The 23,334-nt window shown below is 40.5% G+C and overlaps 1 protein-coding gene across 3 annotated transcripts in view; it reads left to right on the forward strand.

Moving 5' to 3' along the window:
• UNC5C (unc-5 netrin receptor C) overlaps positions 1-23,334 on the forward strand; it is a 305,057-nt gene that overhangs the window by 169,740 nt on the left and 111,983 nt on the right. For all 3 annotated transcript variants that reach the window (XM_053404030.1, XM_053404031.1, XM_053404032.1), the window contains exon 2: positions 17,412-17,633. In XM_053404030.1, the coding sequence (XP_053260005.1) occupies positions 17,412-17,633 (222 nt within the window). The remainder of the gene's footprint in view (positions 1-17,411; positions 17,634-23,334) is intronic.

The raw sequence follows: 23,334 nt of genomic DNA on the forward strand, positions 1-23,334 counted from the left end.
TCATACCAGTGGTTTGTAATTGCATATGTGCAAAGGTAACATGTGGGGACTATGTGAAGAGAAAACAAGTAAAAATCTTTCAACAGAAGCCTTTGAACAAAAGAACCATAAAGAACAAAATTATGATCCTAACTGGAAATTGACGTCTTATGTTTTGATTATGGTCTAGTTGTTACTGCCTAGACTAGGGATGGACTGTATTCCACCCCACCCCACCCCAGACATATATCAATTAATTTATTTAAACCCTACTTTCCAGCCAAAACAATATCTATCCTGCTTTAAAGCAGAAAAGGCTCCAAGCATGGCTTACAGATACAGTGGTACCTCGGGTTACATACGCTTCAGGTTACAGATGCTTCAGGTTACAGACTCCGCTAACTCAGAAATAGTACCTCGAGTTAAGAACTTTGCTTCAGGATGAGAACAGAAATTGTGCTCTGGTGGTGCAGCGGCAGTGGGAGGCCCCATTAGCTAAAGTGGTGCTTCAGGTTAAGAACAGTTTCAGGATAAGAACGGACCTCTGGAACGAATTAAGTACTTAACCCGAGGTACCACTGTAATAATAAGGAAATGAATTGCTAGACCATCCATGAATTCTGGCTTAAAATCTAAAAGGTGAGACACAACAGGAAAAAAGTCTCAGGGAGGAAGAAGAACAAAAATACACCCAAACACCAGTTTCCAAAGCCACAGTTCTTACAAAGACCTGGATGGAAAAGATTCACTTAGTGTAATGGAAAGGCTTCATCTAACTGAGAGTTGAGGAAGAGCCAGAGATAGCTGGTTTCTCAGCAATACTGACGGAACTGACCTGCTTCCCTTCCCTTCTCTCTGATCCACATCTAGATGGAATGGCTGCCACTAGGTGAATGTTGGGGAGGGCCTCTCATATGTGTTTCTCTTATGTCCTTTCTGTTTGCAGCTTGATGTAATGGGAGACTTCCTAACACATGCAAGCAGCCTGATTTAGTACTGTGTATGATTTTTTGAAGGGACACGGGTGGCGCTGTGGGTAAAAGCCTCAGCGCCTAGGGCTTGCCGATCGAAAGGTCGGCGGTTCAAATCCCCGCGGCGGGGTGCGCTCCCGTTGCTCGGTCCCAGCGCCTGCTAACCTAGCAGTTCGAAAGCACTCCCGGGTGCAAGTAGATAAATAGGGACCGCTTACTAGCGGGAAGGTAAACGGCGTTTCCGTGTGTGGCTCTGGCTCGCCAGAGCAGCGATGTCACGCTGGCCACGTGACCCGGAAGTGTCTCCGGACAGCGCTGGCCCCCGGCCTCTTGAGTGAGATGGGTGCACAACCCTAGAGTCTGGCAAGACTGGCCCGTACGGGCAGGGGTACCTTTACCTTTATGATTTTTTGAATTCTTCCCTTTAGCAAGTATATGTCATATACCTGCCCACATGTTCTTTTTGGAATTAACTTTGATGTCAACCACTTAGAGGAATAAAGTATAAGATTTTGAGTTGAACCACAGTGTGGAGAAGGGAGTGTTAGACTAGGAGGGCAAATTATAGGAGTTCTTTTCCTGATTCGACATCTTCCCTTAAATTAAATCAATTGGGGTGGCAGGAGGAATGGAAGCAGATGATAGCAAATCAGTAAGATTTTACAAAGGGGGAGATGATAGAATTAGATACTGCAGGGGGTAAGGCATTGCAATATGTAACCAGATAGTGCCCTGGATTACAGCACTTTTGTGAACTTTTTAGCTTTGTGGTTGTAGATTGCTTCTGTTCAGTCATATGAGCCAGATGGAATTGTAATGCCCCACTGTGAGCATGGAAATTAATCAATTGCTGTTTAAATCTTGGAGGGGAAACCATAGGGTGTTAACATCAATGCAGTAGTTGTATTCCTGAATGTTTTACTGAGTCTGTTGGTGGCTGAGAGAGAGCAGAGCTATGGAGAGTGAAAAGTGTGCCCGCTTGTACATAAACACATGGACTGAAAGAGCTGCTTTATGTTCAGCTCTTCAAATAAGGAATCTGATCTGCAAGAAGAAAGGTCACTCCAGGAATGTCTTTTAAGCACCAGCTTATTCACACTACTTGGAGTTTTGGTTCCTTATGCCTATGATTTTACATCCCATTTTTTAAAAAAAATTGCATCCATTTATTAGTATTCTTGACTCCCAATACACCATGTATGTGTATATGGTTATATAATGATCAGCTTTTATTTGCTTTAGAGTCTGTCTACACATGAAGAAGCCCAGAAAAGTAATGTTGCTTTTAGGTAGAAAGGCAGGGGAAGGAAGATTAAAACAGGAAATCCAAGTCAAAAGTTGCCTGCATGTAAATTAGCACACAAGAAAGCTAATTTCAGATCCTTCTCTCCTTCTTTTATGGTGAAGCATTCAAACATGAGGCTCATCATAGCCATGTTTGCATGTAGTGCTATGCCAAACAAAGGCTCAGTGCTAGTATGCTGGCTCCCAGGGAGGAAACTGCAACTTGTTTGGCATGGTGTCTAAACCAAACTTTGGCTTAGCATGCTGTCTGAACCTAGGATCATGGTTATGCTCTCTCCTTAACCACAATCTGTAGCCAAGATCTGTTCTATTGTGGAACCAGCATATTTGTACAGTCATACCTCGGGTTAAAGTTGCTTCAGGTTGAGAGTTTTCGGATTGCACTCTGCAGCGACCCAGAAGTAACAGAATGCGTTACTTCCGGCAGACTTCCGGGTTGGCGCCATTGTTTAATGGCGGATTCCCTCCGAGCTCCGGAGGGAATCGGCTCCGTAGCGTCTGGGTCTGGCCGCTGCGGCGAAGCGGAGACCCTTAAAATCACAGGCGCGGATGCCTGTGAACACAGAGACTCGGCGGGCACCATTTGCGCCCCCCCAATCCGCGACGGAGCCTTTTTAAAGGCTTCGGAACGGAGGCAGGGTGAGGCGTGGTGCTGAGAGTACTCCCTCGCCTACGGAGTGAAGCCGCAAGCCATTGACAGAGAGCGCCAACTTCTTCCAAGACCGATTGGACTCTAAAATATAAACCCGTGAGTAATACGGAGATTGGAACTTTAAAAATTTTTAATTTTGGATTTGGAACGAGCGGGAAGGGGCTAAAAAGGAAGTTCACCCCCCCCTTTGTAAACAATCTAAAGCAAAGGACTGGGCAGCTAAGGTCGAGAGAATCTGTTTTTTGTTTTTTAATGAAAGATCCTGACTTCACGGTTTTGATACTATAAGAAGATTTACTGGAGGATAAAAAGAATTTTGGGAGCTGAAATTTCACCCCCCCCCCGAGACCCGGGAACGTCCTATGAGAAAGCCTGTTGCATTGAAGATTTTGACAGCTGTCAAGTGAGCTGCTAGTCAGCTAGCTGTCAGCTGGAAAAAGAGAACATTGTTTCTGCTGTTTTTGCTGGTTTACTTGGTATAACTTGTTGAAAATAAGGAGGGCTGATACAAAATAACTGGACTTTTGGTTTTGAGCTGAAAGGAACAATAAGGAACTAAAATCCCCCTAGAGGGGTAATAGGGACATTACATCACAAAAATGGCTGGAGTATGTAAAATCCAAGCAGAATTGGACAGAGCACTCGTTCTCTTGGGAAACTTGCAAGATGAGTACAATGCTTTGTCTACAAAGGTATCACTACTACACTGGACAGTAAACAACAGTTTTGAGCCTGATAAGGACTTGAAACAGGAAGCCCATTCAACTGAACAAATAAACGAAACTGAAAGTGTAGATACGATGGAGCAATATGTTGTTTTTGAAGAAAATGAAGGAGGAGCAGGAGATTTGCAGGAGTCAAAGGAGAGTTACAATATGAGGCCTGACATGATGATAAAAAAGGATAATAAAAGGTGGATGTGGAAAGCCTGGTCTGAATGGGAGTCTGGAAAATGGAGAGATCCCTTTTGGAGGAGATCTGAAGACCTGAGGATTACAAATTTGTTGGTGAAAGCTGGAGCTTTGGGGACATCTGGATTTGAAAGAAATTTGAAACAAGAGTTGGAGCACCCCATAGGCTTTGCCTTTAAGTATGGAGGACTGGCTGGAAGCGACATGGATTCTGTTGGGCCGGAGCCCCTCCGAGACTTGGGGTTTAACATCAAGGACTATCAAAGAGACCGGCAGAAAGGAACTGAGAGAGATATAAGGGCCTCGGATGTGAGATCTCCAGGCTAAAAAAAATAATATAAAGACTGATGGATATTGGTTGGGGACTGGAACCGGGAAAAGGGTGGGTGGAGGTTGGGAATCCAAAGGGTACATAAGGATAATTTGCTTTTTATATTTTTTGTTAGTGGTAAGGAAATTGGGTAAATCGTGGAAGGGAAATTTTGGTCGACTTTAGGAAAAAGGTTTAAGAATAATCAATGAGGTATAAGTATTGATGTGTAATTTTAATAAGGTAAAATTGGTTTCTTTTCTTTTTAAATTAATTGAAAATAAGGCTGTTAAAAATAAATTGAAGAAATGGAAAAAAGAAGTAAAGTAAAGCAATAGTATGCTGGAACAAATGTTTAAGCTAAGGTAAAGAAATAAGTTAAGGACTTGCTGAACTGACAATTTAAATTGGAATACAAGAAGGGGAGGTGTGAGGAAGTCTGAGAAATAAGGTTAAGAATAATAAGTATTAGAAACTTTATGTGTTTTTTCTATTTTTTTTTTGTTTAGTTTTGAATGTTATGTATTTTTGTGTTTTTTGTTTCGTTTATTTTTTTATTTTATTTTTTGTTTTTGTTTGTTGTGTGTTATTTGAAAATGCTAATAAATATTTAATAAAAAAAAAGAGAAGAAGTGCTGGCAGCGGGGCGGCGTCGGGGATTACACATTTCTGATTCAGCGACGTCCAGCCAAGGCGCTGCTCGGCGCTTCTGAGAACAAGCTTTCCAAGAAGCGATTTGCCCGCCGCCTCCCGTCCAATGCGCCGGGTTATTCGGACTATGGCGCGCTTCAAGGCAGCCTTCTGATCGCGGGAGCTTTGAACTTCTGGGCCAAGTTTTAAATGCCTGCTGAAAACTTTCCTGCTCCGCCAGGCCTCTGCAGTCAATTAAGAATCCGTCCTTCCACAGTGCTTAACTGATGTCTGCTTTTAACTTCCCAACGGTTTCTATGTTTGATTGTTGTAAACTGCCTTGCTATATTTTTAAATGATATAGAGGTATATAATTTTTAAAATAAATAAATAGATGACCAAAAAAAAAAAAACAGAATGCGTTACTTCCGGGTTTCGCCACTCGCTCATGCGTGGACACTCAAAATGACGTCCTGTGCAGAAGCAGCGAATCGCGACCCGCACAAACATAGATGCGCAGATGTGGGTTGCGTTCACTTCGGGATGCGAACGGGCTCCGGAACGGATCCCGTTCGCATCCAGAGGTACCCCTGTACAGGGCTGGAAAGCCATAGTTTGAACCAGGACCATATCTCATGTTCATCTTCTGTATAATATAATTGTAAACCAACATGCACCCCAAACCCATTCACCCTAGTGTTGATCCTATTACTTTGAATTTGGGAATGGTGCTGGGTACAATGATGTACTGGTTTTGCTTATGCTGCATTTCTATTCAAAGCTTTATTTTGAGTTTGTAATTAACATCTTACTGCTTGAGAACAAGACTGCCTAATTCAATATTAAGATAGTCATTATATTTATTAGTTTTTTTAAGTGTGGGCTTTTTTCTTGCCAGCCTTCTCTCTAGAATGTCACTAATGGACTTCTAATGCAATTGGGACTTATGCAGAAATAAATCAGTCACAAAGAGAAGGATTTATGATTCTTGCAAAATTGGCAGTAGGTGCATTAGATAACTAGTGTCGGGCAAATAATGCATACCATTAGGATCCAAGGAATAAAGTAATGGGATGACATCTAAAAAGTAATACTTGATCATAAGGAAGATGCATTTATATTACATGCAAGCCATTTTAATTGAGCTAGAATACTGTGTAAGTTTGAACAAGCTGTTTTCTGTGTTGTCTTCTTCAGGATTATGTTTCCTATATTAAGGGAAAGTATTTGGTTCCATCTTCTTTTTTAAGAAAAGGAGAGACGGAAAATTCTAGACAAATAATATGTGAATGCTAACAGAAGTAATTCTTAATTGCTTGTACCAGAAGTAGATTTAGGGCAATGTGACTGGTTCTGCTGCACTGGATGCTGAGTCTAGGATGAGCCACAGGGCATCACAACTATGAAATAGTGAGTTGAGCAGAATGGAAGGCGAGAGTCAGGGGCATCAGATTTTGGCTTTGCACAGAGCACTACTCAAATCTTAAAAACCAAAGTAATGTCCTGTGTCCCCTCCCCCCAGCTTGTACACAACACTTGATTATTTATATTTATTTATATAACTGTAGCATGTGATTGCCAAATAATGCCCATTTAGCTTCATGGAAATGGGATTCAGGTAATATAGTTTAGACTACCACCAATTCATGACAGTGGTGATGAAAGAGCTATAACTGGCTTCTCACCTATTACTGAGCCAGGTTCAATGTTCTTGCACCAGGGTACAAATCCCTGAACAACTTAGGCCCAGGGTACCTTAAGGACTCATGTCAATGAGGAGTCATGCCTTCATTGCAGTGGAACCAACTCTGGGATTCCTTCTCATTAGAAACCAGGGAGGCATAGTCCCTGCTGGGTTTCAGAAGCCAGATTAAAGCAGTTTCGTTTCAGGAGTCCTTTATGAATGCTGTTCTGATGCTTTACTCTTTGATGCTTAAAATTTAATGTTTAAAATTTTGCATATTGTATGTTTTTATTTTTTGTAAGCTGCTTTAATACCTAGATGTGGTTAAAAGTAGTACAGACAGACAGACAGACAGACAGACAGACAGATAGATATATACGGACATATTGGCCAAACTGCATACTCTACTCATTACCTTATTCTGGCCCATCATCAGTAACAATGAGAAAGTGGCATATTCAGCATGATATTTATCATTTGATACACATTTAATGGCACAAACTATTACTGAGTTTGAAAAAGAACCCCAGAGGGTCCTATATTTTTCCACTGGGCATAATGCTCAATGTGGTTAATATTTTCCTGGGGAAAATACCTTGTGTGAACAAGGCATGTTTGTATAAGAGCAAAGTATATCTTTATAATGAACAAACTTTAATATTGACATCTATCAGAGTTCTGTGTCCAGCTATCAGCTGTGCTAAAGAACAACAACCTCATTTATGACTGTAAAGGAATATCATTCTAGGATAATTTACACCACATGCTTGAGAGCATTAGTAGGAAACCTAGCATTTTTGTTGGACGTATATTTTGAGTGCCATATATATAACAGACACCACAAAAGTTATACTTCTCTCCTTGTTCTGTGTTCTAGCATCAGCTTTCATCTTCATGTAAATATGCCAAACTGTGTCCTAAGTGACAAAGTGTGCCTTAAGGGGACTTAAGAATGAATAGGTTTAACAAAAACTATTTTAGCCTAAGCCTTGTCCATCTTTAATTAGTTATCAAGGTTAAAGGAGGGTCAAGAGCCTGAAGCAGTTTCAGGACTAATGTGTCAAAGAAAAATGAAGCCTTACACTGGGAAGGAAATGATGTTGCTTAGAGGTGCAATAATTCTGTGACCCCGTGTCAACCATTAGGACTACTAATGGTGGTAGAGAGGGAAAATATTTCTCGTGTTGCAGGTGGTTCAGAAGCTCCAACTGCTCAGAAGACAGGCTTTTAGGGAGAACAAACAAAAGCCAAATGGAATAATGCATTCAAGCTTTACGAGCAAATTGAAAAGATGAGATCGTATCTTTTGACCCTGAATTCTTCTGCCAAGTCATTGCCCCTCCAAATCCAAAAATCAGTTATACAAGGAAAGCGAACACCTTATATTAATGATACTGAACTGCTCATAATCTGCCGTCACATCACAACCGCATCTAATTTGACTAGTGTCAGTTTCCTAATTAGATAAAGTGCCCAGAGCTCACACTTTTGAGTGCTTATGATCTACAGACTACGTGCTTTTGTTGCATGAGAAAAGCTGCGCAGATATAGTTCCCTACTCAATTTGTGATCCACATTTCCTTTATTTTTAGAGCTTAAATATTTTATTAGTCTTAAACAAATAAAAAGAAAAGGTGATAGCACAAAGGAATATCCATGCAAAGCTTTGTAATAATTAGAAGAAAGTTTCCATAGCATCCCCCCCCCCGCACCTTAAATGGGCATGGCAACCTTTCTTTTCAAATGAGGTTCTTTTGATAAACTGAGCCAAACCAACTCCATGTTGGCAGCCAATTATTGAATTTCTGCCACGGCAGCTAGGAGAGATTTGTAAATACCCCAGTTCCTGGTCACCTGGAACAATTGCTTTCAGGTGATGAGGCAGGTAAGATCTGCAGAAGTTTGCATTTGCCGTAGTCTTATTTACACCAGTCTTGCAGATAGCCCCCCCCCAAAAAAAACCCCTACTAGTCCATAACACTTTTAATAGTTTGGTTAGCCAGCTATACCTAATTTGTAACTGGTGGAAACATGTTGGTGTGAAAAACTGCTTTAATGTGCCCCACCCTAATGATGAAAAATGAACGATGGTGTGATTTAGCCTTCAGCAGCTTCATGTAGTAAGATTGTAAGATGATGATGATGATTTATATACTGTCCTATACCCGCAGGTCTAAGGGTGGTTCACAAAATAAAATAAGATCTTATGTAGGTATGCACCCCAAAAGCAAGAGCTAACTTATGTACACGTCCTAAATCCTAAATTTTCTTGTGCATGTGAATAACTTGGCCCCTTTGTTGCATTACACATTGTTTTAGAACATTGTGCAAGACAGAAGAGGAGCTTGAATGAAATGTTGTACCTTGAATGAAATGAAATGTTGAGAGACCTGGGTTCTTTCTCAGCCATAAAGTTTACTGAGTCTGCCACAATCTCTTAGCTTTTGTTTTGCAGGTAAAATGGAGTTGTGGACAATATAATACACCTGAACTGACCGTACCTGAAGGGTGGGATAAAAACTGTAAGGAATATGTTGCACTTACTAATATTTGAAATATGATTTTCTGTGACAGAGTATACGAGCTGCCAAACATATTTACCTACTTTAGTTGGCTGGTTGTAAGAAGGGAGGGTTGCATTTTTTTAAGCACTAGTGAGTAATAGTCCCTTTGGAAAGAAACACACTAAAAACAAGACATTATCTCCTGCCTAATAAAGTTGCCTGTCCAAAGTGGCACCTGCTGTTAATTTCACACAAAACAGGATTTGTTCTTCCAGAAAACCCTTTAATCATAACATTTAAAAACTAAGCACAAATTCCAAACATGCAGTTAACTCCAGCTGCCTTTGTTGTAATGTATTGCAAAAGATTTCACTGAACGATGGAATCCAAAAGCGAATGGAATTACCTTGGCAGCTATTTCTTTTAAATTGCTCTTGAACCATCCCAAAGTAAATTCCATTTGAGAAGAATTTGCTTTAGATCTCAGGAAGATAATAGTCATATGTATTATGATATAAGTAATAATAATTTAATCCCTGAGATTTAGAAAAAGATACATTATGTGAATGGGTGAGAATTTATTCTAGATCTGTAGCGACAAGTCTGGCAATAGAGAAATAAATGTATTGGTGTATGGAACCTGTATTATTATTATTATTATTTAAGTATTTAAAATATTTTTTGGCTCCTTCTCAGGACATGTGCCAATTCAAAGAGGCTTACAGTCAAAATAGAATAAAAAATACAGCATTTAAGAATGCAGGAGTACTAAATGTAAAACATTTTAGAATCTTTAACAGTACATTTTTGTTTATTTATTTTACAAAAAGCATTGAGACAGGCCATCACACACCTGGAAGGCCAGTTGGAAAATAAATCTCCAGGGCCTTCCCAAAAGCCTGCATTGTGTTGGTCCAATGAGAGGAGATTCCATAGCCATGGGGACACCATAAAGAATCCACTCACCTTACTGAATTAGGGTCCTGATGCTTAATATTCTATTATGTGTTTATATATGTTGGGAGTTGTCCAGAGTGGCTAAGGGAACCCAGTCAAGTGGGGAATAAATGATGATGATGGACTAGGACGTCCCTATTTTCATCGGAAAAAATGTTGGAGGGTATGAAACTGGTGCAATCTTGCAGAAATTACTTACCTCATCAAAGGTTTGCTTTTGTCCACTGAGACTGATGAGACAATGCAACCCTACAAATGTCTACTCTGAATTAAGACCCACTGAGTTGAATTGGTCTCACTTCCAGTACATTTATAGGACTGCAGCCTTGGGGGCTTAGCTTTGGCTGGACTGTGCTCTCATTCTTAGAGCACAATACCAATTACCGCCAGATGATGTGTCAGACATAACTTGGGCCACTCACTGTAGACAATTTAAAGTTCTTGCTTTCACTGACATCTAATATTTTTACAAGGTGATGCTCTGGGTCACTTATTTTAATATGCACAAGTAGAATGCTGAGGGGACATGGTTGGTGCTATGGTCTAAACCACAGAGCCTAGGGCGTGTTGATCAGAAGGTCGGCAGTTCGAATCCCCATGACGGGGTGAGCTTCTGTTACTCGGTCCCTGCTCCTGCCAACCTAGCAGTTCGAAAGCACGTCAATGTGCAAGTAGATAAATAGGTACCACTCCAGCGGGAAGGCAAACAGTGTTTTCATGTGCTGCTCTGGTTCGCCAGAAGCAGCTTAGTCATGCTGGCCACATGACCCAGAAAAACTGTCGGCTCCCTTGGCCAGTAAAGCGAGATGAGCGCTGCAACCCCAGGTCTCTTGCCCAGGTTGATCATGTTTTTAGTACACTAGATTAAGGATGAATGTGACATTTTCTAGAAGGGAAGTAATATTGTGCGTGAACAGGTCCTGTGATCGCTTTGGAGAATGATGATGAATACTTCTGCTAGCTGTTTCTGACCAATAGAGTGGAAAGAAGCATTGGGCTCCAATATTGCTTTTGAAAAATCAAGGACATGTTTGTTTGGGCAAAAGTCAAGGCTGAGTTTCCTCTTAACCCATGTACCACCAATTCTGATTTTCACCTTTTCAGGAACTGAAGTACAGCATTAAAAAAACACTAAGGCCCAAAATTTTCAGTTCAAATAACCCAGTAGGTCATCATAACTTTGATTTAGACTAATACTATACTATATTTAAAGCTATTATAAGATACTCAGAACATGAAAAAAGCTCATTGTACTGAATTCATACTATTATTTTTACCATTAACGTTTGCCTTTTTTGCTGTCTATTTTATTGTTTACTAAAGTGCCATGACAAAAAAAACTTAACATGGTGGTTATGGCGTATGTAGTAGATTGCAGGCCTGGAACTCCTAGGAATGGGAATCAGTATGTAGAATTGGCTTACAGCACAATCCAAACCCAACATCCACCAGAATGAGAAAGCCTGGAGTTGGTGGATCTTTGGCTTCCCTGGCTAAGCTAGGAGATTCCAAGGACATGGTGGGATGGAGAAAGGAGAGAGTTATACCTGTACCAACCCCCTTTCAGCTTGGTCATATGACCCTGCAACTTAGCAGAAAAAGGCCAGAAAAACAGGAGGTGAGAGTTGAACTCCTCCTGAATCGAGTTTGGAATAGGGTGGTTTGTGCTAGCATAAATTACACCAGCGTAAGTTACATTGACTTTCTATTGTTAGTGTTCCTTTGTACATAAATGTTAGACTACAATGCTCCTGTTGGGTCTTTAAATATAGCAGCAACTGGACTCCTTGGTTCTTTTGTCTAGAGTTTGCTCTCTTTTCTTCCCTGTCTACTATAAGGCCTGTGATGGATTAGTAAATGGATATCCCAGGGCATTCTGGAACACTGGATAGAATGAAAATGGATTTACTAGAAACGTTAAAAGTATTCTTAACATTCTGAGCTTTGGAAACAGGCTGAGGCTGCATTCCAGAGAGGGCCCAAGATACTTTGTTGCCTGAGGCAGAAAATCCAAAAGGCACCTCAGATGTAACAATAGCATTTATCCCTATTAGCCGTGTCCTAAAATCCACTCCCTTGATGGCCTGTACTGTGGTCACGTGAAACTAAGCAAACTGTGCTAGGTGCATTCTCCTTATTGCCTTACTGCATTTACTTTGTGTTTTTAAGAACTCAGTGCTCAGCCCCAAGAAGATTGTGGTCAGTGAAGTCCTGGGAAACCATTTGGGTTGTGCTTCCTAGAACGGAAGTGGCTGTGCCAGTGTGGTAAAGCGATTTCAGTTTGATTTTTCTCTCTACTCTGCCTTATTCCCACTTGCTGATCCAGTTACAGTGAAGTGCCCCACTGAAATCATTCAAACATGCCAGAATGTAAGTTTTAATCTTTGCAGTGCTTGCTGACCAAAAGGAGAGACTCCTTTTGCCCTGCAGTCTTGTGAATCCCAGATGTATATGTGTCCCGATGTAGTTAATGCTGAGGGAGAAGCCCCCTGTTCATGTACAAAGACTGTCCAGTTATCATTTCATTTACAAGGAAAGCCGGTTTCTGCCTTAGCTCTGATTCAGCTGAGTTGAATTAATGCTCCACATTTTGTGGATTATAGCAAGGCTATCACACAGCAACAGCGAGATACGAGGGCACATTTTAACTGTGCTTAAGCATGCCCAGGTTGTGATTTGCTCTCCCCCACGCACCCACCGTTATAGCTGTTTATCTAAGGTATATACAGAAACAGAACTTGTAAAGACATAGTTTGTCTGCCTGGGAGAAAAGGAAATAACGTTTTGTGCTCTTGCTTCAGGAGATCTAATCGCATCTGAGAACCCAGAAAAGCACAAACCGAGTTTCCCGCATTGATTCCATCAGTCTGATAAGGCTGTGCCTATTACTCCTTAGCTGTGTGCAGCAGATGTGTAGGCTAGAGACCTGGAATGCTGATGGAGATGAGAATGTTCCATCTGATTGTTTGGGTGCTTTTTTCATAGGGTGTAGAAAAATCCAATCATTGTTCCATTATTAGGCATTCTCTTCTGCACAGCTATTATCTTGGTGAATAATGAAAAATGTAAACCCCGCAAATGAATGAGAACATGCTTGTCTGAAAAACACTTTGAAGCAAATGTGTAAAATGAATGCCATTCTGTTCTCAGCAATGCTGTGTGGGTGGGTGTTTTCTCACAGTGCAATCTTACTTCTATGTCTACTCAAAAGTAGGCAAAGGTAAGGTAAGGTAAAGGACCCCTGGATGGTTCAGTCCAGTCAAAGGTGACTGTGGCGTGAGGCGCTCATCTCGCTTCAGGCTGAGGGAGCCAGCGTTTGTCCACAGGCAGCAAAAGTAAGCACCCTTGAATTCAATAGGACCTACTCCCAGAAAAGTGGGTAAAGGATTGCAGACTTGATCTCTCAAAGAACAAAGTAAAATATGTTGTCAGTGAAAGGTCCTTATTTGAAACAAGGCTCTTTGTCAGAGATCTATACATCACAAATCTGGAACTTTAAGTACAGCATAGAAATTCTAGTTTACTCTTTGATACACGGTTATGAACATTATCTTCAGTAAATGTGTTGGGAGCTGTCAATGAAAAACAATACTTTTTTTGCAGTCGCCAGGAATTAGCAAGGCAATACTTGTTTAATTATAAAACATATGCCTGCTTTGTTAGTTTCCATCTGTCTCTTTGCTGATTTGCAATTAAATGACCAGAAGAAAAAGATGTGCCCTGAGGCTAATGGGGTGTGTGGAATGACTCATCTCTAATGGTTACACTTTATACTTTGTTTTTGTGCATGTGTGTATGTGAGGCCTTATTCACAATCTTCTTCTTTCTGCTTGCATCTTTGAAAAGTATTTGGGGATGCAAGCACAAAATGGATAAAGAGAGGGTGGGGTAGATGTAAATAAGGCAATTGAAAATCAGCAACATACACACATATCAATTTAAACCATGATAACTTCTCCATTGATACTACACCATATGCTTCCAAAACAAATCCAAAATCTGCAAATCAGGCAGAGTGTTCATATTTAATAATGATCATATTGATTTTTAATCAGCATTGAAATGCCTCCTTTCACTCATTTTGCTAGATCACACAAAATGCTTTGCCAGACCTTGACTTATCAAGACTCTGTGAATGTGTGGACTCATACTTACTGAGGAGAGAGCTTAGCCATGATTCCCAGTTTGAGCAACATGCTAAACCAAACTTTGGCTTAATTTAGGTCACATTCACACTATACATTTAAAGCAATATTATACAACTTTACATGGTAAGATTTCCCCTAAGGAATCATGGGAGCTGTAGTTTGTCAAGGGTTCTAAGAGTTGTTAGGGGACCTTTTCCCCTCTCATAGAGCTACAATTTTAAGAGTTGTTTGAACCCACTTCCCAGGGAACTCCTGAGATATAAAGGCTCAGGCAGCCCTCTTAAAGTATCCTTGGCCTAAGTTGTTTAGGACTCCAATAACTCTTTTGGCAATGTGTAAACAGACCCTGGTACCTTAGTTCACTTAAAGGAAAATGTTGAGGTCAAATTGGTGTTTCCTCAGGGATTTTGTAGGAAGAAAAAAGAGTTTTGTTGCAGACTGGTTAAATTTTTCAGGGACGTTTCAGCCTTTCTGCAGCTTTTTTACCGGTTCTTGGGGGGGGGGGCGTTTCCAATTCTTTACCATACTACTCCCAGTAGTGGTGTGACTGTATACAGCAACATGAATTTATTGCTTTTTGAATTTTTTTAAAAAATGATTTGATTGCAAAAAGGGTTTAATACATTGTTTTAAATGACAGTACTTTTTTTATTGATTTGTGTTTCATAAACAGTTAAATACTGTGCTTTTAAATGACTGTGGAAAGGTTTGCATTCTTCTAATACAGTTTGAGAGGCTCCGGAGGTCCATGAAACCTCAAACCCTCTTGATTTACCTACATCCAATAAAGACATGGTGTAACTCTAGCTATGGAGATAGATATCGTGGTAGCAATCTATCCAATCCCTTTCATCTGTCATTGTTCTTTCTTTATCTGTCTGTCTACAAAAGCTGTGGCTGGAGGAAGAGTCTTTCATATCCTCTGTAATTCTGGACACAGGAAAATATAGGTATATCTAGTGTAAAGAAAGGTAGTTGACTGACATTTAATCTTCATGAAGACTGACACGAAGGGGAGAGCTAACCTTCTGCAGTATTTCTAGTTTGATATTCTGTGGCGCTTTTATTGATCATCTCCGGCGTCGGTCACTGCCTATAACGATAACTGCTTCAGAGGCAGAAAAGAGAAGATTGAATAAGGCCTTCAGGACTGTCAGCTTCTTACTGATAGATCTGTCAATAGTTACTGCTCCCTCATCCTTTTACCACTGTGAGAACTGTTTGTCTTGGGCATCTTGGATACTCTTGCATATTGACGCTACAGTTTAAAGACAGCGGGATGAGCTTTTCCCTGTGAATCACTGTGATTTTCCCCTTTAAAGAACGGAATGGTTGTTGTTGTTGTTGTTTTAAGATTCTAACAAAGGAGAATGATGAGGCTGTCTGAAAATTAGTTCATTCCCAGCAGTTTAGTTCAGTGAAAGGAATTACCATACTGATGTAAGAAGCTGAAGTTGATTATGAGATCACAGAGCAGGAGGATTATGGTTAACTTACTTGGGTTCATTGAAATGGGTCTGTGATGTCAGCTCACTTCCGAATTGCAATCCCTGTGCATAATTCTCAAAGCAACCCAAGGAAATTATGAGTTCATAATTGAATCTGGATTCCAGTCATTGTGAGTGGTAGTCATTGTGACGGGTAACAGCTGTTCATCCTATGTTTATCGATGCCCCTCGCTCTGCAGCCTACCTGTAGTTATGACTCCATCCAATGCTGGTACCCTACCTATCCATGCTAGTCAGGCTATCCTGAGCTATCCTGGGAGCAAAATACAGAAAAGAGAATTAATTAACAGTACAGTGGTACCTCTGGTTAAGAACTTAATTTGTTCCGGAGGTCCATTCTTAACCTGAAACTGTTCTTAACATGAGGTACCACTTTAGCTAATGGGGCCTCCCGCTGCCACTGCGCCACTGCTGCACGATTTCTGTTCTCATCCTGAAGCAAAGTTCTTAACCCAACGTACTATTTCTGGGTTAGTGGAGTCTGTAACCTGAAGCGTCTATAACCTGAAGCGTCTGTAACCCGACGTACCACTGTAAATAGCACACTGCCTTCACTGTGGTTGCAGCCAAAGTTAAACAAACCCTACTACTAGTCTCATTGCTCCCATTGGATGATTTTGGCTTCTGTAAGAGATTTTACACCTGTATTACCTGAGATGGGTTTTATGGATGCAGCCTCAGTGGATAAAGAAGGATATCATTCAGGAATCTGCTTTGCATGCAGAAGGTTCCTGGGTTCAATCCTCAGAATTTCTAGATAGGACCGGGAAAGATTAAATGATACTGAGCAATATGGGCCCAGTATAAGACAGCTTCCCTTGGCCCAGTTAGCTTGGGCTGGATTCAACTGTCCCATCACACTCCCTGTTCCATGTAATCCCCCACCTCCCCCAAATCCATTTTGGAAGGTCAGAACAGTGTGTGTCGGGAGAAGCATAAATGATTGCACTGATGGAACAATATTCTTTTTGCTACATTGAATTTTGCTCATCAGCTCCGGATATATATAATATCCAAATAATAATCAGCATTATTCTCAGTTGATTCAGGAAAGGCCCACAGTAGGCTTCCATAGGTGTATAAGTAGCCCACATGATCTCAGTCTCATTCTTCTCAGTTTCTATTAAGTCATTGTTTTTGAGTGTTCGGCTAGGCCAAATTTGTAATCAGTAGGCATCAATCTTGCATATAATGCCACCTAGACTATGGTTTAAGATTAAAATTTGCATTTAATTCCTCATATGTTAGAAGAATATAATCTTCAGCCACGAGATCTTTGATGGTGAACAGAGATTAACCCAAACATACCACATAAATGCCCTTTTGCCTGTAAGTCAGTCAGCTACTCCATACAGCAAAAAGATAAGTGTTTTGATCAATGTTAAACAACTTAATACAACCCTGCAAAGCCATCGTACTCCTGTTATCATTATTATAGAAACACTTACATTATTAAGATTCTGAGAAATCAATGCTGCTCAGCAAGGAAGAGGCCACATGTAGAAGTATTCCAGATGTACACATCGAATCCATCTAAACAGGTACATCTCATTGTCACCAGTATTGTAACTGTGTGTTAATAGAGCCTGCTGTTGGGAAAAATTGAATGCGCCCGCTTGAAAGGATAGCTGCAGTTTTGTCATAATGATTCCCCCGAAAACTGTCTTAAAATCAGCTATATCTTTTATTCGAAACACTCATAGGGCAATCTTCTAAGAATATGTATCATTCATGTAAGGATTGCCTTCTCTATTTTCTTCTTGTAGTGAAAGCTGAAAAACAGCTTTCAAGTTCAGATTCAATTTTATTTAACAGCTTGTTAATGTTTCCCTTCCAACTTCTTTTCTTGCAGATGATGACTTTTTTCATGAGCTCCCAGAAACCTTCCCTTCGGATCCTCCAGAGCCACTTCCTCACTTCCTCATTGAGCCTGAAGAGGCCTACATCGTGAAGAACAAACCTGTGAACCTGTACTGTAAAGCTAGCCCTGCCACCCAGATCTACTTCAAATGCAACAGTGAATGGGTCCACCAGAAAGACCATGTGGTAGATGAAAGAGTTGATGAAACATCTGGTGAGTTGTTATTGTTTTGAGAAAATGTACTAATGGCTATGTTGGATAAATTATTTAAAATGTAATTGCATAAGTAATCTCTCTTTACTGTACTGCTGGAAAAACAAAACGTCTCCTCAGTTGTGCTTCATCATAACTTGGTGGTGAAAACAGACAGCAGGGGAAATCCTAAAATCTGAGACCATGACACACCATGACATACAGGTAATGTTAGCTCTCAACAAGTATTGATGAGTAAGAAGAATAGGATACAGAATGCTGACCCTATTATAACCTAATCTTTATGGTTTATCTGGTAGAATTAAAATGCAGATATGCAGTCATCATATATGCATCAGGCAAACAGTATCATGTAAAAGGATTTCCTTGATGTAAAATGTGGGTTTTTATCAGCCTAGTGTACATGTCATTTCTGCATATGTGTGTGTGTGAACAGGATAGTGATCATGGCATAAATCTTGGGCATTCATGTGTCTGACCTTCATTTATTGGTCTATGCCAAACAGACTATGTACAAAGACTTGAGTCAAGCAAATCTATATACCCAGTTTTCTCATGTACAGAACATGTATTTGAAGAGGTCGCTCTCACATGTTCAATCAACATATGGAGGTTAGGCACACCATGGTGTGAAACTTGCCACAGTAACTGAGTTCTTCCCACACACGTTGGGAAAAATTACTACTGTACTGGGTTACATGTGGTTTGATTCAAGTGTGCAGTTTGAGACTGAATGCACAGGCAGACATTACGTTCCACGTCCATTCAGGATGATGAATGCATGCACAACATAACAACTGCATAGGGCTCAAGGCTCCCATTGACTTCATTGACCACATTTAATATCTTGAAAAAATCTAAGAGACTTAGAAAACATCCCATGGGCAATAAACATATTTGTGTCAATGATATGATTCCTCTTGTTTTGAAAGATTAGTAATCAATATACTTTGGGTCACATACAAGATAGAGAGAAGTGGAGCTTAGTGCTGTCTGACAGCAATGAAAAATAACTGGCTAGCAAGGAAGGTGATTTCTTTCATAAGGGAATTGTACCAGCACTTGGCCTAATTACTCAGAAAAAATAATTCCACCAGATGCCTTAGAAGTCTCATGTGAATTGGGCTTTATTTGTTTCAGCTCATTTATTTGCACACAGTATGTATATATATATATATATATATATATATATATATATATATATATGCATGCACTTTTAACAGTGCAGTGCTGTGCACAATTTGAGAATAGCAAAGCAGTGAGGTGTTGCAGTGGGACAATCACTTAAGTTAAACTGGTGCAGGGAAAACCCAATACCTAGGCTAGATAAATTAGCACAACTGCAATGGTTAGGAAATTGTCTTATTCATTCATGCACACACGCACACACCATCACAGCAGACCAAGCTTTGGCTTACCAGGACCATGCAAATATTCTGGCTCCATAGAGGAGCTAACAACCCCTGCTGTTCTCATTTTAGCACAGCAACACAACCCAGCCAAGGTTTGGCATAGCATGCTGTATGAACCCCAGATCGTGGCTGAAGTCTTTCCTCTGTAACCACAATCTATAGCCATGGTTTGTCCTATGGTTACAGATCATGGTTAACCATGATCCAGGTTGGGATGACATGCCATATGGTGCTGTGCTAGAAGGACTGGGGAAAGGAGCAAAGCAGGTGCCTGTTCCTCTCTGGGAGCTCGCCATGTTTGTGCAATTTTGGTAAAACATAGTTTTGTTTACCATGATGTGCAAATAAGGCCATAGAGAAAGGAAGAGAGAGTTGGACGGATAGGCATGGATATACACAAATGCACACATATTAATTCCATGTTGGCATTTAGATGCCAGGCCCAGGTGGTCCCAGTTAGTAATGAGTGTAAAAATCCTGTTCCTCTATGCAAATTCAAGTAGTTTCCCTCTTCTCGATCCAAATCCAAGAGGTTTTGCCTATGTAATATAACTCAGCAGTGCTGTGCTGTGCATAACAGCCTTTTTGGCTGTGCCACATTTGAAAGCAAAGCAATAAATCAAGATTATGCAGCATTTTAGGGTGCCTGTAGATGCTGTTTTATTTATTTTTCTCAATGATGCTTAAGTTCTTAATAAACCGGCTTGTAAATAGCTGTCTAACCTCACATAAGTGTTTACCAGTGAAAGAAGATTAAATTCACATTTCTCCTTCCTGTCAGTATATCTGCATCAACGCTCAAGTAACAGGAAGCAAAACTCATCTTAAATTGCTTCTGAAATGCCAGTTTTGAACCAGATTTTCTTCTAAGTCCGCCAATAGCAAGCAATGACAAGGGAAACAAGACAAGCAAGTAGTAAAATGCATGTGTGAATGGCAAAATCTGATCATGCATTCTATCCTAAAAGGCAGGTGTTAGCCAGAGATTACAGGGATGAAGGACCAGGAATGTGAAATAAAGGCATAATGTTCAATGTACTTGGCACAGCAACTTATCTGGGATTGTAAAAGGTAAAGAGATAAGGAGAGAGAAAGAGAGAGAAATCTGCTAAGGGCTGTAAAGGATTACATGTTCATGAACTCAGAAGCACTGCAAGGGCCAAGCCAAATGAAATTGGTGCAGTAGCTTGTGTATATTCCTGTGTGTGTCAGAGTGTATCTGAAAGAGAAAGAGAGGGAGAAATAGAGAATGAAAGAATGAGCGTATTTTGTCACTGATCAATACAGCAGCAGAGCTGTATATTCTATTTCAGCTATGACTGACGATGCAGAAGTTCTGGAGAGAGTGTGCCTTAGTTATCCCAATTCCCATTGAGAATAACTAGAAATATATGTCCTTTGAGGCCCAATTATTTTAACAAAAAGAATCTTATACCCACTTGCTGACTAAAGGTTGAAAGTTAATATCAATATAAGTCTTGTAAAGTGCAGTGCTTAAAAGTATGCCTGAGTATATTAGACCAGACTGTGTTCCATGGGTATCCTCCAGAGTATTGACCTCTAGTGTTAAAACATATTGTTACTAGAAGTGCAACTGGAGAGGTTGGGCAAGTTATCTTGCAAGATTTGCCCACCTTTAGCTTGCTCCGCATTGCCCTCTGACATTAATGAAGCAAAGTTCACCACTTATCTGACCCATACTTCCTTTCACCTTCTCCAATAGGACTTCGAGCCAGCAGACCCTCCATGTATGTAGCTGCTTTTGCAGCTTTGATGACGACTCGATAAACCAATGTGGAAGCATAGATTATTTTGCAATCATTATAAATTAATCAAAAGAGAGAGAGAAACCCCTGATCATCTCTCCTTCCTGACTGTTTGTTTTCTTTCAGCATGTTGGATACACTTAAATTCATTTTTTAAAAATGCATTTATTGTAGCGGTGCATATTTTGTGCCAACTAGTTCTGTGCTGCAGCCAATTAACTAATCCGGTTGCTTAAAATGGACTTCAGCATCTCAGATTTGCATAGTAGCCAAATACATTTTTCTGCCTGAAGCAGAGCCCCGATAGTTTGCCACCATGCTAGGGGCACTCTAAGAAGCCTTGCTGCATCTTTCACCAATTCCTGTCTTTATTGTATCACCTCAAGCAAGTTGCTTCCACTCTCACCCTGTTAATACTTCCTAAAACAGGAAGACCCAGCTTGGCAGGCTACTTGGCAGCTCAGTCTTGTTTGTGCTTTGAATTTTGTGATAGTCCTGACTCTTAAGAATCTTGTTTAAGGACATCCTAGCCAGAACTACTTGATGGTACAGTGTTGTTGTTGTTGTTGTTGTTGTTGTTGTTGTTGTTGTTGTTGTTGTTAATTAAATTTACACCCCACCTTTCCTCCCATAGGAGCCCAGGGCAGCCAGCAGACAAATTACAAAACAATTAAAATATCTATAAACAATTCTAACACAGATGCAGACTGGGAAAAGTCTCTACCTAAGAGATCAAGGTCCCCAGTAGTCATTGAAAAGACAGTATTTAACAGGAGGGGGTTAATTCCAGAGGGATGGTGCCACATCACCAAAGACCCAATATCTATATTGTGTGGAGAACATCTCCTGATATGATGGTTTCTGCAAGAGGCCTGCAAAGGGCTCCATTGGGTATATAAGGATTAAGACCATTTTTCAAGTTTGTAGCTCATTAGCAGCTAGTGCATTTCATTCACCATTGGAATAACATTGTGTCAATATCCTGCCACAGTGAACAGTTGTCCCGGCACATGTTGCATTAGCTGAAGCTACCAGACCAACCTCAAGGACTGCCCCACATGAAGCTCATTGCAGCAATACCACCTGAAGGTTACCAAAGCAGTGGCGTAGCGTGGGGGGTGCAGGGGGGGCCGGCCGCACCGGGCGCAACATTTGGGGGTTAGGGTTAGGGGGCGCAAATCCACGGGTTAGGGGGCGCAAATCCACGGGTTAGGGGTGTAAATTACTTGCCTTGCCCCGGGTTCTGATAACCCACGCTACGCCACTGTACCAAAGCATGGACAACTACAGTTCTTATGCTTTTAGGGATATTTTATTTGGAGCAATGGCCAGACCAAACACATCTGCTGAATGCACAAAATAGTCTGTAAAACCTTACTAAGGCTAAGGATTAGAAGAAACTCTTCAGTTGTGAGATGATCAGATAACTGCATCAATGCAGTTTTAAGTCAGCCGAGGTTAAACACATAATCAAACAGGGCAATAGCAAATAGAAAGTTTTTGGTCAGGAAGCTTAAGTGCATCTGCCAGAATTGCAGGCTGCATGAGCAATAATGCCAAATGCTAGACAAAGATGTTCAAAAACTCTTGCAGTATACATGGTGCAGAATGTATATCCCATTTGTCTTGTCACTGGGTAGCTGTATTTCACAACACCACTATAATTCTCCAGTAACATCATAGCCATAAAATATGGAATGTGGCTTTTCCTACTCAATATGAAGTATCCATGCAGTTTTCCCCCTTTATCATATTTGACATTTAGATTGCTGTCATTTTAAGTGTCTCTCAGGCTTCCCTTCTCCTTCCTTCACATATTTTCTGCTGGCTATTTGAGAACAGAGAGGCTCATAAGCAGCATTATTAAAAGCATGGCTTTGCAGCTTCTAAATCAAGCTTTTTAAAAAAAAAGAAAAAGAAAAGGCCCAGGCCTTCAGTGGATGAAGAACAAACACAAGGCAGCAAGTCCCTTGTGGTCATATTTACTGGAAGAGCAAAACTTCCCATTTTACATTTGCAAACAAACAAACAAGCACCTTAAATGGAAAAAAGTACCACACATTGAAGCTTCAGAATAGCACAGATATTGGTAGGTTACCAGATATTTCATATTTCAGATGTTTATAATTTTCATAATTTGCTAATGCAATGTCTTCAAGGAAGCTTCCTGACCTTTCAGTTTGGTGTTACTCAGCCAGAAACATGGGAGTACTAGAATTACCATTTCCTAATCAATGATGCTATTGTATGAAATTCGCCTTCATCATCATTTCTAGGACACACTATCCACTGGTGCTGGTACTGACTCTGTTTTGTACCTTAGTAGATAAATTTGTGTTAGGTAAATGTACTGATTTTCCAGAGACCAACAAATTATGACTGTACAGAAACATGCAAGCCCGAAGTTAGGTTTCAGATTTGGACTCCAGCATCCCTTCACCACGCATGTGGCACTGTGGGTTAAACCACAGAGCCTAGGACTTGCTGATCAGAAGGTCGGTGGTTCGAATCCCTGTGACGGTG

Source organism: Podarcis raffonei, chromosome 9 (assembly GCF_027172205.1).
Source record: "Podarcis raffonei isolate rPodRaf1 chromosome 9, rPodRaf1.pri, whole genome shotgun sequence".
Classification (NCBI taxonomy): domain Eukaryota; kingdom Metazoa; phylum Chordata; class Lepidosauria; order Squamata; family Lacertidae; genus Podarcis; species Podarcis raffonei.